Here is a 19,984-nt window from a genome sequence, read left to right as displayed (position 1 = left end):
TGCTTACCTGTAAAGGTGTATGGGAGCTCAGCTCCCACAGGTTCAGACTGGGCCTTTTCTTCTCTTCTCAGCAAACTTCTTTTTGGCTTTGTTTTCACTGTTTCCTTATTTTCAGGTGTGCCATCTACCTCTTGACTGTTAGAGCCAGATTCAAGGTCAGAGTGACTATCATCACTTGTCTCATTTTCTTCATCCTCACCACTGGCTTCATTTCCCTCTTCCATTACACCCTCATCTTCATTCTCATTGTCTCCTTCTTCATCACCTAGGTTGAGCACTTTTCCATCCTGTCAACAGTCAAAAAGTTATATTACAACCAACAGACAAAACTGGAAAAAACCCAATTATCAACACATAAATGTACAAAGGTCTCTCTCTCTCTCTTTCCACTGATTGAACTTAAGAGCTTTTCTTTACAGGCTACATTAGAGCACCAGAAACCCTTTCTATTTGAGCTCTTAAACATGTTTATCACTGCAAGTACAATATGACTTAACAAACAATATGACTTAACAAACATGTGTTTGTTTAGCTTCTAAAGGGCTGGTGAAAAGGGTCTTTGCAAAAGCACTTAACTAGGAGTGAAGTTAATACTGGGAATGCAAGATCAGATCTAGATGACCTGTAGCTGGATTCTTAAAAGGTGTTAAAGAAATTCAAACCAATTATGAGCCAAGCTGATAGTTGCTGAGGAAATGTCGAAGTGAGAGCTCTGGATTTCATTTACCTAGTTTTCCTGGATGTCTGATAGGGAAATTGAAGGGTGCTCCATATACAAAGCACCAAAAATATCCTCCAGTTCAGTAGCTTTCAATTTAGGGGCTTGTCTTGGCAATGTCCTATGCTGTGTTGTGTGAAGACCTCACAGCCGGTATTGTGGGTCAGCAATTTGGACAGAGGTAGTGGTTTCTAAGTTCTGACAACCCTGTGCTGCCACTTCCACTTGGTGGAGACATCGGTGGTCGACTCTTAACAAGGCAAGCCATGTATGTATTGGAGCTGACTAATCAACCAACTAGACAAAAAGATTATGTCCTTATCTTGATAATATCTTTTTCAGTAGATAGGTGAGATATTCTATACAATTGTGTTATCTCCCAATGTCTGTAGGCTATCTGCAGAAGGAGAACTTGGAGAAGCATACACAGAATGAGACAGTAGGCAGGCGCAGGAAGGATAGGGTGGGATTCTAGAATGTATCACCTATCTACTAGAAAAGATATTAACAAGGAAAGGACATAATCTCTTTTTCCAATGCAATAAGTGAAACATTCTAGACAAGCAGGACGTACAAAAGCAGTCCCAAAAAGCTAGGGCAGGCTCACTGCGCCAACCCTCAAGACCGAGGACCCAAAAGCAGTGTCTTACTGCCACATCCACTCTGTAAAATTTGTCAAACATGAGCGGAGTGGACCAAGGAGCTGCTCAACAAATCTCCTCAGGGGAGATCGCCTTAGCCTTGATCCACGAAAAGGCCATACTCCGGGTAGAATGTGCCTGATCAGAAACAGAAGATTGTTTACCACAAAGAAAGTAGGCTGATGAAATGGCCCTATGGATCCATCTGGAAATAGTGGCCTTGGAAGCGGGAGCACCCTGCTCAGAAGAATGAGTCAGCACAAAAAGGTGGTCAGAGAGGCAAAACTCATTTGGTTTTTATTTTTAAATGTTTTATTTTGAAAATGTAGCAAAAATGACTCAGATATGTGAAAACCACTGATAGTCAACAATACACTTTCACAAAAATGGAAAATCAAAAGGGTACTGTACTAGTATTGGAACATGAGCACATAAACCAGTCTTAATGGAGGAAAAAAAGCCTCAGACAGGGGCCCGCCCACCTCCACAATGGTATGTGTATTTCTAGTGTGATCTTATTTGCTACACCCTGAGGCAGCTTTATAGTGAAACGCTGGCCACCGTTGGTGTACCGATCTTGAAGAAAGAAAGATAAGTTGTTCTCTTCTATCTTACACAAAATTTTCAAAGCAATTAGAGACTAGCACATTGTTTGAACCATTTTTACTAGGAGGTTTTTAGCCAGTGAAGTGACCGCTCGAACACCGTTATTCCACCATGTGGAGGTGGGCGGGCCCCTGTCTGAGGCTTTTTTCCTCCATTAAGACTGGTTTATGTGCTCACGTTCCAATACTAGTACAGTACCCTTTTGATTTTCCATTTTTGTGAAAGTGTATTGTTGACTTATTTTGAAAATGTTTCATATATAAGAAAAGAAACTATACATCACAATCATAGTACTTGTCCCCCTACCACCACATTAGGGGGGCTACAAACTAAAGAAAAATATACATGTGATGTTCAGGAAGAACCCAACAGAATATAGAAACAAACATAACCCCCAAACCAGTTAGGCAAAACTCATTTGTGACCTCTAGATAGCACAGAACTCTGCAGACATCAGATTTCTGCAAAATGCAGTCCTGTTTCTTAGAACCAGTAGACTGGAAAAACAGGCAAACACACTTCCTGATTAACATGGAATGCCGACACCACCTTCGGCAGAAATGAAGGAATTGTGGGGAGAGATATTTCCATCTCTGAGATCTCAGGAAAGGCTCACTACAAGACAGAGACTGGAGTTCCGAGAGACGCGTCACTGAAGTAAGGGCGACCAGAAGTAAAAACTGCCTTCAGCATCAGGTCCAAGAGAGAAGCATCTTTCAGAAGCTCAAACAGAGCTCTGGTGAGGCCAGGAAAAATCAAGTTAAAGGCCCCACAAAGGGAATGGTGGTTTGATTGGAGGTCTAATGTGAAGACCACCTTTCAAAAATCTGATCACGTCAGGGTGAGATGCAAGCGAAAGACTATGGTATCAGACTTTGAAATAAGAAAGCCCAGCAACTTGGACCCGAATGGAAGCTATAGTGAGGCCCTTAACAAGGCCCACCTGGAAAAAGACTAGCACCACTGAAACTGGAGCAGAATACGGCTCTGCTTTGGTCTTGGCGCATGAAGGTAAATAATTGTCAGACCTGATGTTCCTTGTCTGTCTAATGAAAGTGACAGTGCCGTCATTCAGTACAGTACCAGAGACAGTGATCACACTTTCTGAATAACCACTGCCTTGCATCTGTTCAGTCATGCCCTTCTGTTTTTTTCCCTTTTTTATTCTCTTTCCTATACTAATTTGTAGTTCCTCCCTCTATTTCACTTTCGTGGAAAGTATGTCTGTGATTTACCCCAAAATTGTTTGTCCCCCCCATTTTTTAAAATTGTTCATCACTTTGTAATCTATGAAAAAGCGATTTTATCAAATCCCAAATAAATAAACTTGAAAATCTTCCACACCTTAGTGTAGGCAAACCCAGTAGTCAACGTCTTAGATTTCAGAAGAGTAGAAATGACTACATTAGAATATCCTTTGTGCTCCAATGCTTTGCACGCAACAGCCATGCCAGAGGAGAAAAGCAAGAAGGATCCTCCATACAGACTGGACACTGAGAGAGAAGTTCTGGAAGAGCCCACAGCCGATGGCCAAGCCCTAAGCTAAGATGTGTCGAATCTGCATACCACGGTCTGAGAAGCAAATCTTGAGTCACCAAAATGACCCTTCCCTGCTGAGTTGCAATCTGGCCAGGGAGGAAAACCATATAGAACTCCCTGTGGCCACAGCTGTATCAGAGCATCTAGGTCCTCACTTCTAGGCTCAGATTTTTGACTGAAAAATTGGACAGTTTTAGAGTGCTTTGCTGTTGCCATCAGGTCGAAGTGAGGCCGACCTCAGGACCGCACAATGGCCTGAAAAGCTGCCGAGGACAGCACCCACTTGCCCAGACCCAAGGTCTGTCTGCTTGAATATTGTTGACTCCTTCCACATGCACTGCCGAAAGGGTGTGGAGATGACGCTTCATCCAGAGAAAGAACAGACATGCTTCCTGAACCAGAGAAGCACTCTTGGCTCCTCCCTGGTGATTGACATTTGCCCCCACTGTCACATTGTTGGAGAAGACTTGGACTGCTTGGTCCTCCAGAGGTGTCTGCAATTTCACGAGAGCCAAGTGAATGGCCCGCAGTTCCAATTGGTTTATTGACCATATCTGTTGAGAGGGTGTCCAACACCCCTGAATAGGCAGATGGTTGCAATGGGCTCCCCAGCCATGGAGAGTGGCATCTGCCATGACGCCCAAGACGCAATCTGCCATGGTATGCCCCTGGAGAAAGACTGCAGAAGGAGCCACCAAATCATGCTGGCCCAGGCCTCCAGAATCCAAGAAAGAGCTGTGAACAATGCTTCCGACTGTGGAGCCCAGCAAGAGAGCAATGTGTATTGTAGAGGACACATATGCGCCCTTGCCCAAGGAACACATCAATGGAGGTCGCCAAGGACCCCAGGACCTGGAAGATAGTCCATCACTGACAGAATTGTTTTGTCCAGAAAACAAGAAATCTGAGAGCACAGTTTCTGTCTGCGTGCTTCTGGAAGTTTATCAAGACCCCAAGATATTCCAGGGACTGCGTTGGGGTCAGATTGTTTTCCCGTAATGCACAATCCAACCCAGGCCTTCCAGGCTCTGGACCACCTGATTCACTGTACGCCGACCCTCGGCCAACAAGGGGGCTCTGATCAGCCATTCATAGAAACATAGAAAGAGACGGCAGATAAGGGCCACGGCCCATCTAGTCTGCCCACCCCAAAGACCCTCCCCTACCTTTCTCTGTGAATAGAACCCACGTGTCTGTCCCATTTGGCCTTAAAATCAGGCACGCTGCTGGTCTCAATAACCTGAACTGGAAGACTATTCCAGCGATCAACCACTCTTTCAGTGAAAAAGAATTTCCTGGTGTCCCCATGCAGTTTCCCACCCCTAATTTTCCACGGATGCCCCCTTGTTGCCGCTGGACCCTTGACGAAGAAGATATCTTCTTCCACCTCGATGCGGCCCATGAGATACTTTAATGTCTCGATCATGTCGTCCAAGTATGAGTGTATCTGCAGCCCCATCTTCCACAAGTGAGCTGCCACGACCACCATCACCTTGGTGAAGGTACGAGGCGCCATTGCCAGGCCAAAAGGCAGAGAGAACTGGGAATGATGTTCCAGAACATAAAACCGGAGAATTTCTGGAGCACCTGATAAATGGAAATATGTAAGAAAGCCTCTGCAAGATCCAGAGAAGCAAGGAACTTTCCCAGGGCCACTGCTGCTATAATAGATCACACTGTCTCCATGCTAAAGCACAGGACCATGAGTGCTACAGTGATGTGCGTAAGATCCAGGATTGGTCTCCAATCGTCTGAGCCTTTCTTTGGCATGACCAAGTATATAGAGTATCTGCCTGAGCCTGAGTCTTTGGGCGGCATCGGTTCTATAGCCTGAATATCCAACAATCTTTTAATCTGTTAGAGGCCAGGCAAATTCCATCTTGTAGCCGGACTGAATAGTGTTCAGAACCCACTGATTGGACGAGATTCGCATCCAGGCCTGCAGGAACGCTGAGAAAGCAATGTTACTTACCGTAACAGTTGTTATCCAGGGACAGCATGCAGCTATTCTCACTAGTGGGTGATGTCATCCGTCAGAGCCCCGATACGGACATCTTGCAAGCATGTCTTGCTTGAAGAAACTCAGAAGTTTCGAGATGCCCGCACCGCGCATGCGCCAGTGCCTTCCCGCCCGATGGTCCGGGCGTGTCTCCTCAGTTCAGGTAGCTAGCAGAGAAGCCAACCCAGGGGAGGTGGGTGGGACGTGAGAATAGCTGCCTGCTGTCCCTGGATAACAACTGTTACGGTAAGTAACATTGCTTTATCCCAGGACAAACAGGCAGGTATTCTCACTAGTGGGTGACCTCCAAGCTAACCTCAATGGGATGGAGGGAGAGTTGGCAACTTAGGAGAACAAATTTTGTAACACAGTTTGGCCAAACTGCCCATCCCGTCTGGAGAAAGTATCCAGACAATAATGAGAGGTGAACGTATGAACCGAGGACCAAGTGGCAGCCCTACAAATCTCCTCAATCGGTGTCGATCTGAGGAAGGCTACAGAGGCTGCCATTGCTCTGACCCTATGGGCTGTGACCTTACAGGGAAGGGGTAATCCAGCCTGGGCATAGCAGAAAGAGATACAAGCCGCCATCCAGTTGGAGATGGTGCGCTTCGATACAGGTCGTCCCAACTTGTTTGGATCAAAGGAGACGAAAAGTTGAGGAGCAGTTCTGTGTGGTTTGGTGCGATCCAAGTAGAAAGCCAAAGCATGTTTACAGTCCAGAGTGTGAAGAGCTGATTCTCCAGGATGAGAATGAGGCTTTGGAAAGAACACTGGAAGCACAATGGATTGGTTGAGGTGAAATTCAGAGACCACTTTAGGCAGGAATTTCGGGTGAGTGCTGAGGACCACCTTGTCATGATGGAATACTGTGAAAGGTGGGTCCGCCACCAAGGCCTGAAGCTCACTGACCCTGCGAGCAGATGTGAGGGCCACCAGAAAAACCACTTTCCAAGTGAGAAACTTTAGTGGAGCCTTGCTCAGAGGCTCAAAAGGAGGTTTCATAAGCTGAGAAAGGACAACATTTAGATCCCAAACCACTGGAGGCGGTTTGAGAGGAGGATTGACATGAAAAAGTCCTTTCATAAATCTGGAAACCACAGGATGAGAAGAGAGAGGTTTCCCTTGTAGAGGCTGATGGAAAGCCGCAATAGCACTCAGGTGGACTCGTATAGATGTCGACTTGAGACCAGACTGAGACAGATGTAAAAGATAGTCCAAAACAAAGGATAGGGAGGCTCGCTGAGGCTCCTTAGAATTGGAAATACACCATGAAGAAAATCTAGTCCATTTTTGGGAGTAGCATTGACGAGTAGCAGGCTTCCTGGAAGCCTCCAAGACATCCCTCACCGCCTGGGAAAACTGGTGCGGAGTTACGTTGAGAGGAACCAAGCTGTCAGGTGGAGAGACTGCAGGTTGGGATGAAGCAGAGACCCCTGATGCTGAGTAAGCAGTGAAGGAAACACTGGAAGTAGGTACGGTTCCCTGCTGCTGAGTTGAAGTAGAAGGGAGAACCAAGGTTGCCTGGGCCACCGAGGAGCTATCAGAATCATGGTGGCATGTTCGGACTTTAACTTGACCAGAGTCTTTTGAATGAGAGGGAATGGCGGAAACGCATACAGAAAGCGATTCCCCCAATCCAGCAGAAAAGCATCTGCCTCGAGGCGATGAGGAGCGTAGATCCTGGAGCAAAACTGAGGCAGCTTGAAATTGTGGGGAGCCGCAAAGAGGTCTATCTGAGGCATTCCCCACTGAGCAAAGATCTGATGAAGGGGCTTGGAATGGAGTGTCCATTCGTGAGGCTGGAGAAGACGACTCAGTTTGTCCGCCAAGACATTGTCCCTCCCCTGAATGTAGACAGCTTTGAGGAAGGCGTTGTGGCGAACCGCCCAATCCCAGACTCTGAGAGCTTCCTGGCAGAGGGAGGCCGAGCCCGTGCCCCCCTTCTTGTTGACATAATACATGGCGACCTGATTGTCGGTGCGAATGAAGACCACTATGTCGTGAAGCAGATGTTGAAAAGCTTGAAGAGCATTGAAGATGGCTCTGAGCTCCAGAAGATTGATTTGATGGAGTCGGTCCGCACAGGTCCAGAATCCCTGAGTGCGAAGCCCATCCAGATGCGCTCCCCAGGCATAGGTCGAGGAATCGGTTGTGAGAACCTTCTGGTGGGGAGGAGAATGAAACAGCAAACCTCTGGATAGATTCGAAGAGGTTATCCACCAGAGTAGAGACTGCCGAAGAGCAGGAGTGACTGTGATGTGTCGAGTCAACGGATCCGACACCTGAGTCCACTGAGATGCCAGGGTCCACTGAGGAATTCTGAGGTGGAGTCTGGCAAACGGCGTCACATGAACTGTAGAGGCCATGTGGCCCAGGAGGACCATCATGTGTCTCGCTGAGATGGTCTGGCGAGAAGACACAGACTGGCAGAGATGAAGAAGAGCACCCATGCGCTGAGGAGGAAGGAATGCTCTGAGACGTACAGTATCCAGGACAGCCCCGATGAAGGGAAGAGACTGGGTTGGCTGTAGATGAGACTTGGGAAAGTTGATCTCGAATCCCAAACTCTGCAGGAACAGAATCGTTGACAGGGTCGCTGAGATGACCCCTGAGGCCGAGGGAGCCTTGATCAGCCAGTCGTCGAGGTAGGGGAATACCTGAAGACCTTGGTTCCGGAGGGCCGTGGCCACCACCACCAGACATTTGGTGAAGACTCTGGGGGACGAAGACAGGCTGAATGGAAGCACTCGATACTGCAGATGGAGATGTCCCACCCGAAATCTGAGGAACTTGCGAGAGGCCGGATGAATGGGAATATGAGTGTAGGCCTCCCTGAGATCCAGAGAGCATAACCAGTCGTTCTGCTCGAGGAGGGGGTAGAGAGAAGCAAGTGTCAGCATGCGAAACCTCTCTTTGACTAGGAATTTGTTGAGGACCCTGAGGTCCAAAATGGGTCGCAGGTCGCCCGTCTTCTTTGGAACAAGGAAGTACCGGGAGTAAAACCCCTGGTTCAGTTGGTCCGTCGGGACCGGCTCCACGGCACGAAGCCGGAGCAAAGCCTGAGCTTCCTGAAGAAGAAGGGCGGTCTGAGTCAACTTGGAAAGATACTCTCTTGGAGGGTGGTCTGGAGGGACCCGATGGAAATGAAGAGAGTATCCTTCCTTGATGATAGTAAGGACCCAGAGGTCGGTTGTTATGGCCTCCCAGCGATGATAAAAATGATGGAGGCGCCCTCCGATGGGAAAAACAGGGGGAGGCAGAACGAGGTTGGTTATGCCCTCGACGAGACAGTCAAAAAGGCTGAGTGGTCTTAGGGACAGCAGGCGACTGAGACTTAGGCTGACCCTTCTGGGGAGGCTGTCGCTTCGCCGGTTGCCTCGCAGGTGGAGTTTGCCTCGGCTGATAATGCCGCTGATAAATCAACGGCGGGCGAGAAGGTCGAGACTGCTGAGGCTTAGGTTTCAGCCGAAGGATAGATTGGAAGGACTTTTCGTGGTCAGACAACTTCTTCGTGACAGTCTCGATGGATTCGTCAAAAAGATCCGCCCCAGCACACGGGACGTTCGCCAGGCGGTCCTGAAGATTCGGGTCCATATCAATGGTCCGCAACCAGGCCAACCGGCGCATCGCCACCGAGCAGGCTGCCGCTCGGGCTGAGAGCTCGAACGCATCATAGGCAGATTGCATTAACTGAAGCCGAAGTTGGGACAGCGAAGCAACCACTTCCTCAAACTCAAACCTAGCCTGGGACTCGATGTATGGTGTGAACTTCCGAAGCACAGGTAGAAAAAATTCCAAGTAGGCTGCAAAGTGGAAATTGTAATTCAGGACTCGAGACGTCATCATCGAATTCTGATAGATGCGTCGACCAAACTTATCCGGAGGCACTGAAGCATAGACCTGGTCAGGATGAGACCGCTTGAGCGAGGATTCGACCAGGAGGGACTGGTGAGAAAGCTGAGGACCCTCGAAGCCTTTATGATGCACCGTGCGGTACCGCGCATCCAATTTGCCAGGGACCGCAGGGATAGAGTAAGGAGACTCGAAGCATCGCATGAAGGTCTAGTCGAGGAGCTTGTGCAGGGGAAGCCGCAAGGACTCTGCCGGAGGACGAGGCAAGTGCATGGTATCGAGGTACTCCTTGGAATATCGAGACCCAGCATCGAGAGTAATGTCCATGTCATCTGCCATCTGCCTGAGGAACGATGAAAAGGACAGTTGGTCCGCCGTCGCCGGTCTGCGAGACGGACTAGAAGAAGAAGAGGCTTCAGGCTCCAGAGAGGCCTGCGAGCAACAGGACGAGTAGAAAACCTCGGGGTCCTCGAACTCCGGGCCCGTAGGAGGAGACCCAGTCGAAGCAGCATACCCCAACCGAGGCAATTTCTTCTGAGGCGAGACGGTCGAGTGCCGAGAGGAATGCTTCGAAGAATGTCTGGATCGATGCCCCTCTCGATGCCTGGAAGGGGATCGAGCCCGTCTGTGAGAAACTGGGTCAGACGCCTCCAAGGAGCAGATCGGACTCGATGCCGTCGATCGCAGAGGCGGAAGAGTCGGCGCCTCCCCCGACGCCGCCCAGGCTTGATAGGGGGTTCGGAAGAACTCGTCCTGCTTCCTGCTATGCCCAGGACTGGGTGGCCCCGAAGGTGGACGCCACACTGAGTCATGGGGCGGAGTAATCGGTTCCAAGGGAGGCAGGTCACTAAACGAGGCTTTCCTCGAGGGGATGGGCTCCAAGGGAGGCATATCACTAAGGGAGGCCCTCCTCGAGGGAATCGGTTCCAAAGGAGGCACAGCACTAACGGAGGACCTCCTCGAGGACCCGGACACCGCTCGCCGCTCCTCCTCACCGAGCAACGAGGTCGTGCGGCGAGGAGGAGGAGGAGGGGGCGGTCCGCCCCTCGAAGCCGAAGCTGGGAGGTCACCCTGGATGGTGGCAATCAGCCGAGGCCCCATGGTCTGCATGAGCTCCACGAACTGAGCCTCCAGAAGGGACCGCAACGAAGCCGATATGGAGGGATCCGCACCAAAAGGGGGCCCTTCCGCACGGTCTCCGCGCTCCTTCGGTGCTGCGTGCTTCTGCTTGCCAGTCTTCGGCACCTTGAGCACCACCGGTGGAACTGTAGGGGTCGATACCTGCTCCGAGGAGACGGAGGAAGGCACCGGCGCCGAAGCCGGGGCCGAAACCGGTGTGAACGATGCCGGTTTCAGGAGGCCCGAAGCAGCCGGGGAAGCAGAGGGCTTCGCGGAAGGAGTCGAAGCACCCGTCGATGTCGATGTCGAAGCTGCAGGATCCGATGAAGCTTCCATCTTGAACATGGACTCCCACAGCAGACAGCGGCGCTTAAACGCTCTCGCCGTCAGAGTGGAGCAAGGCCGGCACGATTTCGGGAAGTGATCCGGTCCCAGACACTGTGAGCAGCGTCGATGAGGATCCGTGAGCGAAATCGCGCGCTGGCACTTGCTACATTTTTTAAAACCGGTAATCGGCCGGGACATAGGCCGGAAAAGCTCCGCCGCAAGGTCGAAGGCGCGGGGCCCCAGCTACGCGGCCGACCCGGTATCGGAAGGAAAAATTTATTTATTTATTTATTTATTTTTTTTTTTTAAAAAAGAAATCAAAGAAAGAAATAAATGCACAGGAGAGCCAAAAGAACTCAACCCGCGGCAAAATAGAAAGCAAAAAAGAGATTCAATGGGCGCAAATTGAAGATAGACTTCTCAGCTCCGCGGAAGAAAAAGAACTGAGGAGACACGCCCGGACCATCGGGCGGGAAGGCACTGGCGCACGCGCGGTGCGGGCATCTCGAAACTTCTGAGTTTCTTCAAGCAAGACATGCTTGCAAGATGTCCGTATCGGGGCTCTGTCGGATGACATCACCCACTAGTGAGAATACCTGCCTGCTTGTCCTGGGATAATCTGCTCTGATATGTATAGAGACCTCTCTCAGCCTGGAGTTATTGTACCTTTTTGGCAGAGGAAGCCAAACGGGAGGCAGAAGGTTGACTACGCCTGGAGCCTGAGAACCTCTACCTGTAGCCCTGGGAAAATCTCTTAATATAGGTGAGAACACCTGGAATCACAAAAATCAGAGCACCCTGAACCTTTAGAAATTCTGGGTCTGCTGTCAGGCAGAGTCTTAGGGCAACAGTCCACTGCAGAATGCATGAGATCATCTAAGCCCTTGCCAAATAACAATAGCCCTGTCAAGGGAAGCCTAGCAAAAGTAGCCTTAGAGGTGGAATCACTGGCCCACTGTCTAATCCAGAGCATTCAGCAAGCAGATATCGAATATGCCAACATCTTACCCAGGACCCACATAAGGTCATACAGGGCATCAGCAACAATCTATTCCAGACAAAAGGTGTTGAGGGAGCTCTACAGCTTCACTCTCCAGAGTACGCAGCCTGGAAAAACAAGCACACGTGACAAAGGATGTTGCCAAGGCAGCTTTGACTCCCAAAGCTGCTGCCTCAAAGAGTCTCCTGAGGACCACATTCACACAGCAGTCCTGCATGTCCTTGAGCACACCACCCTCACTGGGAGGGAGGTGCGCTTAGTCACCTGCACAACCAAAGAGTTCAGTTTAGGCTGACCAAGAAGCTGCTGGTAATCCTGCTGCATAGGGTACAAATGGGACATAGCCCTCACCACCTTGAAAGCGCTTTCTGGAGAATCCCATTGCTCAGAGATCAGAATGCTCATATTTGGATGCCAGGAAAAAGCGGAGGATTCAGCTCGTACTCCACAAAGGAGAGAGGAGAAAGTAGAAGGAGCCGGCTGAGTGACAAATTCAACTCCTGCAGAATCTCCGATATGAGATCAGGTAAAGCAGCAGACTTAAATAAATGCAGAACTGTGGGATTGTCCCCACGTTCTAAAGTCAGAGAAGGATCCGAAGGATAGGCATACTGTCCCGAGTCCCCCGCCACAGGAAAAACATCCCCCAAAAATAAGGGGTTTGCAAGCTGACCATCAACATAAGAATCTCCCAAATCAGGGTCAGCTAACTCAGGAACAGCAGCTGACTGAGAAGGGACATGCCTAAAGAGGCAAAACCACTGAGAGACAAGTCCAAGATGGAGCGGGACTGCACAGGAGCAGCACAGCTATCCTGAAAGGAATTCCACAAGAATCTCATAAAATCTGGAGGCCTCCGGACCTTGGGAAGCAGATGACTTGATCTTGCATTTCTTTGGCTGTGGGGCATCCACGTCCTTTCGTGTTGAACTTTCAGTCTTGCCGAGCCCCCCCCTCAAAGAAATGGCTGCCTCAACAGACTAGCCACCCATTTAGACATCTGCTTAGACAAAGGAGAGGTTAAGCATGGCCTTGCCACCTGTCCCGGGTGTGCCACGTGGCACAAGGTCGTTCTGGAGGCGCTAAATTTGCGCAATCCTGGCAAGAATATGAAGCAGAAGAAACCAAGGACTCCATCCCAACAAGAATTGAGGCAACAAAAGCAGTTTTTGAAGTGCAGGGAGCTTTTGAAAAAAATATCGCTAAAAATCCAAGATGGCTGCTGTTATGAAATTTGCCCCCAAATCACATTTTTCACCTCAAGTAAAAAATCGGTGATTTTAGGATTTTTCAGGTGGGGGAACACAGGGGGACAAGCATAAACCTGTAAAACTGTGAAAATCAGACTCCTCTCCGATCTATCTCACAAGCTGTAACAGCCCTACTCACTGTGACCTGTGCTGGAAATGTGCTGCAGCCGGGCAAGATGGCGCCAGGAGCAGGACGCTGAGAGAAGCACTCCCGTCTTTGAGGGGGAAAATTTCTTTATTTTACCCTTAAACAACGATATTCTTATGCCTAAAAGAAGAGGGAAACCAAGGGGTATCCCTCTACCTACCCCGGGCTTCTCGACGCCGAGGCAGACTGTGATAACAGCATACACAGTCCCTACCTCCACATCGGGCGTCTCCGCTGCTGTGGAACGGGAAATCCACAGCTTGGACAGCGATATGTCACTCTCGCTGAGCCCGCGAGGACCGCACACCCCTCCCATTCCCGGAGAATCTTCGCTGCAGCGGAACTGGCAAGAGGGCTCCCCCGGAGTGTGGGGTGAGGCTTGCTCTCTCTCCGAAGTTGACCCAGAAGTGAAACACGCAGCAGATACGCTGATCCCGACGTTGGAGAGGCAGCGTTCTGGGGGAGAGGAGCCGTCAGTGGCCAGCGGTGGGGAGGTTGCAGGGGCCCAGATTTCCATCGCTGGAGCAGGAGCTGTGCCTAAGTCAGCGGGTGTCTCCCTCCTTGGACCGTTGGTGAAACCACAGGCTGTTACCCTGGACTCCATTTGGTCTGCAATTGAGAATCTTCACCTGGTATGTTCTAACTTTGTTACTATGACTCAGAATTCTACCTCCAGGATAAGCTCCTTAGAGACTATTACCCAGCAACACCAAGTGGAATTAAAAAATTTAGATAAAGCAACAACAGAGACTAAGAATTTAATTACCAAACAAACAACAGAAAAAATGATGATTTTGAGGAAGATTGAAAACCTGGAAAATCAGCAGAAGAATTTAAATTTGAGGATTCTTAATTTTCCGATTGCCAAGTTTATGTCTCCTCAAGAACATTTTAAGAACTTTATGTTGAATGTTTTAAATGTACCTGAAGTAAGTCTTCCCCCGATACAAAGAATTTACTATATAAAACAAGTGCAGAAAGAAAAAGCTACAGCAGATGAAAATGCTCAATTAGATGTTTCCGCTATTCTGCAGTCTTCTGATATTGAAATTCAGGGAAGAGCAACTTTATTGGTCTCGTTGGTATTCCTTCAGGATAAAGAGATGTTGCTGAAATTATATTTCAATTTAAAGCAGATTTCCTATTTGGGGGAAAGGGTATATATATTTCCGGATGTTTCGAGGTGGACGCAATCCAGAAGGAAAGAATTTCTGTTATATTGATCAAAGGTGATTGCTTTGGGGGCAAGTTTTCAGTTGCGATTTCCTTGTAAATGTTTTATTTCCTATCAGGGAAGTAAATATATATTTTTTGAACCTACCCAATTAGGTTTTTTCCTTGAAGGTAAAGGTATCTCTACACAGTCCGAATGATACAGGTTAATAATGCGGTTAATTTTATTTTGGATAGGTAAGATCTGACTGCTCTATTTCTTAAAGTTTTCAGTTTCCTTTGTATATTTCCCCTTTCCCTAGGGGTTTTATTTTCATCTTGTCTCTTCTCCCCAAGTTGTGGACTGTATTATATGATTTTATATGGATGTTTAAATTTCAATTCTTAGTATGTAATATGACTAAGAGAACAATATATTTCTGTATTTCTTTAAACATCTTGTATAGGATGCATTAAAATGATAAATAAATAAATTAAAAAAAAGAAATATGCTGCAGCCTGCCTACAGAAACTGGAATCAGAGAATTACTGCCTCATTTAAGGAGTATCTCTTCGACACTGATCTTCGGGCTGCCAGACACAGTGCTTGACTGTACCTCCATCCTTGCGGACCAACAGATGTGCTAATGGAAAGGGTGGTGGCAAAAATGCAGCCGGCGACCTGCAAGACACCATTGAGCCTCCAAAGGCCACCTAACAGCATGCGCTCGAACTCCTGCTAAACAGAAGGTGAGGAAAAAGAGGGGATGGGCCCGAGTTCCAAAGAAGCAAATGCAGAGACTTCTCGACAAAGTACCACACAAGAGACTTCTCAGAAAACTACAAAGTCATGGAACAGAAGGGGATATACTAAGATGGATAGCAAATTGGCTGGAATACAGAAAACAAAGAGTAGGCATAAATGGGGAGTACTCGGACTGGAAGCAAGTAACTAGCGGCGTGCCTCAGGGCTCGGTTCTTGGGCCTATCTTACTCAATATCTTCGTAAAAGACCTGGATGAAGAAACGACCAGCCTCATCACCAAGTTTGCAGATGACACAAAGCTTTGCCGGGCAATCAGATCACAAAAAGACAACGAGGAACTCCAGAGAGATTTGAACCAACTTGAGAGATGGGCAGAAAATTGGCAGATGAGTTTTAATGTAGAAAAATGCAAAGTGATGCACCTGGGCAGGAAAAACAAGGAGCAGGAGTATAAACTGCTAGGTATAACATTGGGGAAGAGCGAATAGGAAAAGGACCTGGGGGTACTGATAGACAGGAATCTGAAGCCGTCGGCTCAGTGTGCGGCGGCGGCGAAGAAGGCTAACAGGATGTTGGGCATGATAAAGAAGGGAATCACGAGTAGATTGAAAGAGGTCATAATGCCGCTTTATAGAGCAATGGTCAGACCACACTTGGAATACTGTGTCCAACACTGGTCTCCGTACCTGAAGAAGGATATAACATTGCTGGAGAGGGTGCAGAGGCGAGCGACAAAGCTAGTAAAAGGTATGGAGAACTTGAGCTACCAAGAACGCCTCAGAAATCTGGGATTATTCACCCTTGAGAAGAGAAGACTGAGAGGGGATCTAATAGAGACTTTTAAAATATTAAAAGGAATCGACAAAATGGAGCAAGCTCGCTCACCGACAAGGGGAAAGGATGGAGAGCATGAAACAGTGTTATTCACTTTGTCAAATGTGACTCGGACAAGAGGTCATGGACTGAAGCTAAGAGGGGTCAAGGCCATGACAAATGTCAGAAAGTTCTGCTTCACACAGCGGGTGGTGAACGCCTGGAACTCTCTCCCAGAGGATGTGGTGGAGGAAACCATCATTTTAGGATTTAAGGTAAAATTGGACGCACATCTTCTTGCGGGACACATTGAGGGATACAAATGATTAAGGTATTCGCCCAGGTAAGCCTGGCTGAGCCTCCGCGTGCGCGGACCACCGGACTGGATGGACCCCAGGCCTGGTCCGGTGCAGGCATTTCTTATGTTCAGACTGGCTAACAGGCACCACCAGGGGTCAGCCAGTCAGCTGCAGACCAGAGTCTGCGTGTTTGCTACAGAGGCAGAGCTAAAGAAATGCTCCAAGCACAAAGAAAACCCCAAAAAGGGATGAAAATGCACAGAAGAAAATAAGAAAAAGGGGAGAGCAGAACAGAAACATTCCTTCAGGCTCACATTCAGAAGGGAAAAAAACAACAGATGGCAGTAGAGCTCTCAGTGAAGTACAGGAGGGTAAAAGAAAATCAGATTAAATTCATAGTAACATAGTAGATGACGGCAGATAAAGACCCGAATGGTCCATCCAGTCTGCCCAACCTGATTCAATTTAAATTTTTTTTTTTTTTCTTTTTAGCTATTTCTGGGCGAGAATCCAAAGCTTTACCCGGTACTGTGCTTGGGTTCCAACTGCCGAAATCTCTGTTAAGACTTACTCCAGCCCATCTACAACCTCCCAGCCATTGAAGCCCTCCCCTGCCCATCCTCCTCCAAACGGCCATACACAGACGCAGACCGTACAAGTCTGCCCAGTAACTGGCCTAGTTCAATCTTTAATATTATTTTCTGATTCTAAATCTTCTGTGTTCATCCCACGCTTCTTTGAACTCAGTCACAGTTTTACTCTCCACCACCTCTCTCGGGAGCGCATTCCAGGCATCCACCACCCTCTCCGTAAAGTAGAATTTCCTAACATTGCCCCTGAATCTACCACCCCTCAACCTCAAATTATGTCCTCTGGTTTTACCATTTTCCTTTCTCTGGAAAAGATTTTGTTCTACGTTAATACCCTTTAAGTATTTGAACGTCTGAATCATATCTCCCCTGTCTCTCCTTTCCTCTAGGGTATACATATTCAGGGCTTCCAGTCTCTCCTCATACGTCTTCTGGCGCAAGCCTCCTATCATTTTCGTCGCCCTCCTCTGGACCGCCTCAAGTCTTCTTACGTCTTTCGCCAGATACGGTCTCCAAAACTGAACACAATACTCTAAGTGGGGCCTCACCAATGACCTGTACAGGGGCATCAACACCTTCTTCCTTCTACTGACTACGCCTCTCTTTATACAGCCCAGAATCCTTCTGGCAGCAGCCACTGCCTTGTCACACTGTTTTTTCGCCTTTAGATCTTCGGACACTATCTCCCCAAGGTCCCTCTCCCCGTCCGTGCATATCAGCTTCTCTCCTCCCAGCATATACGGTTCCTTCCTATTATTAATCCCCAAATGCATTACTCTGCATTTCTTTGCATTGAATTTTAGTTGCCAGGCATTAGACCATTCCTCTAACTTTTGCAATGGCTAGCAGCCATTGGGAAATAACCCACTTGTCTAGAATGTCTCACCTATTGTACTAGAATAAGTGTTATGGCACTTTCACTTGTGTTAAAGGCTGGTGAGTAATCAAAATTTATCTGGATTGTTGAATTGAATACCTACATATGAAGCAAGCAAAAAAAACCAAAAAACCCAATAAGTTCTCAAATAGCATTATGCCTGAAGACTAGAAAGCCTATCTGCCTGCACTTTAGCTCAACTGTACAAATACAATATATACATACCGTCTTTCAAAAGGTACAAGCTTTCTTGTCCAACCTGTCACCACAAATCAGCTAGCAACTACTACCTTAGCAGAACTTATTTAGATATAAAACATATAATGCTTTATATGCTTCATCGAAATCTCTAGTAGAAATGGTTAGTTCACACACTTTAGGCATACATGGGCATGGAGTTGGCAGATGCTCCATTTACTATAAAAGATTCTTATTTGGGGATAAAGTGAAGGAAACTATGGATATAATTGAAGAGGACTGCTCCATTTTGCAGCACCTCTGCTATTTTGTCAACAACTATGACTTGAAGTTGCTATTACAGTAGACTTTTTGTCCCTTTCCAAAAAGGCTCAGAAGCTGCAAAATCCAATCTTCACTCATCTTTACCAGTACCACCAAAGCAGGTCATACCCACTCAACTGAAAAGGGTCTACTTTTTAGCTATTACCTGTAAAGCTGTGTTCATTTCTTCCTTTGGAAGTGGTAGCATATCACTATGGATTCCTGACTTATCAGTATAGTAGACAGACTACTGATTAAGGCTCCTTGCATGATTACAAATCTGGCCATTACAGTGTTTTATCTGCCCAACACCCACACCCGTTTACCTCTTCCAGCAGCAATCTCCTCCTCCAGTGCAATACAACAGTCAGTCAGCCAAAAAAGGAGCCAATCTGAATATTCCTTCCAGCATCCTCCAGGATAACTCCTAGATCCATCCTGAATCTCCAAGGCCTCCATTCCTGCTACCTCACACTCCTTCAAGCCACCAGCTAGATACTGGGGTTGTTGTGTGGTCCAGCTACATATTCTTCGCAGCTCCACAAAAGCCACAAAAGGGATGCCATGAAGTCGACCATCACAGTGTGAGCAAACTCCAAGGAATACCCCTTTCCAACCACCTCCAAAGCCCACTGATCTGAGTAATTTGGACCCATTCAGGGGGTAGACTGTCCTTCTTCCACCATATCTGCACTGCTGAGGGGCCCCGTGCAACCTCACTGGCAGGCCAGGAGGGGCCAGCATTGCCAGATCTTTTGGGACCACAAAAGGAACCCAATCTGAAGGGTCTGGATGATCCTGAGGCAAAGGGCCTTGAGCAATGAGCAAGCTGAAAACAGCTCATTCCCCTGGAGCAGCTCCTAGAGGTCACGGCTCTGGGAGACAGAGGCCGTACCTCTCCCATATCCTTCACCAACTTCTCCAAGGCCACCCTAAACAAGTGCTCCCTAAAGGGGAGCTGGCAGAGAAGCTTCTTGGAGGCCTCGTCCATGACCGAATGACAAAGCCGCAGCCATTGGCACCCCACAACAGAGATTGCCACTAACTGGGAAAAGAGCTGACTAAATCAGAGAATGTCCAAATAAGAACATAAGAATATCCATACTGGGTCAGACCAATGGTCCATCTAACCCAGTTTCCTGTTTCTAACAATGGCCAATCTAGGACAAGCAATGACTTCTCTTATGTCCACCCAAAAAGTGCTGTGCCAGACTCAAGAAAGGAAATCTCTGGAAACTCTGGCAGCTAGTGCAATCACCACATTATAGTGGTCTACATGCTCAACACACTGAAAGAGAAGACAAGTTGCCACTGCTGCTCCACCCAATTCTTGAACCTCACAGAGAGCAAAGCCTTCCTGCACAGAGACAGCCATCTTGGTGAATGCCATGACAAGCGGGTCTACCTTCTCCACGTCCTTAGGGGCGAAGGCATACAAATACACCAGGGCCCTAATCCCTTTAAGAGATCTATCAGGGAGCATCCATTCCACCATCGTGATTCAAGTGAGAATCTTCAGAGGGAGCCTTAAGCATCCCCAAGGGACACAATAATTTCATCTATGAGACAAGAGTGCTCTTCCTGACCAGGTCTAGTCCGGAGACCATGTAACCTAGGAGCAGCTGTCAAGCTCAATCTTGCTGTTTGGCCTCTGCAAGCAGAGCAGCTAGGCCAAAGGACTAGGAGCACCAATTCTGATCAATCAACCATCTGCTAGAAGTAGAGAAAAAATACTGGAACTTTCCCACAGTACCAGCACAAGTGTTGGTGCTGTGGAAAAGCTT

General features: G+C 48.0%; 1 protein-coding gene across 2 annotated transcripts in view; it reads right to left on the bottom strand.

Moving 5' to 3' along the window:
• NOP14 (NOP14 nucleolar protein) overlaps window positions 1-19,984 on the bottom strand; it is a 166,661-nt gene that overhangs the window by 76,172 nt on the left and 70,505 nt on the right. For both annotated transcript variants that reach the window (XM_033950448.1, XM_033950440.1), the window contains one exon: window positions 8-287. In XM_033950448.1, the coding sequence (XP_033806339.1) occupies window positions 8-287 (280 nt within the window). The remainder of the gene's footprint in view (window positions 1-7; window positions 288-19,984) is intronic.

Source organism: Geotrypetes seraphini, chromosome 1, assembly GCF_902459505.1.
Source record: "Geotrypetes seraphini chromosome 1, aGeoSer1.1, whole genome shotgun sequence".
In the NCBI taxonomy this organism is placed as follows: Eukaryota; Metazoa; Chordata; class Amphibia; order Gymnophiona; family Dermophiidae; genus Geotrypetes; species Geotrypetes seraphini.
The sequence above is the reverse complement of the archived record's forward strand: the minus strand, read 5'-3'. Positions and strand labels throughout refer to the sequence as shown.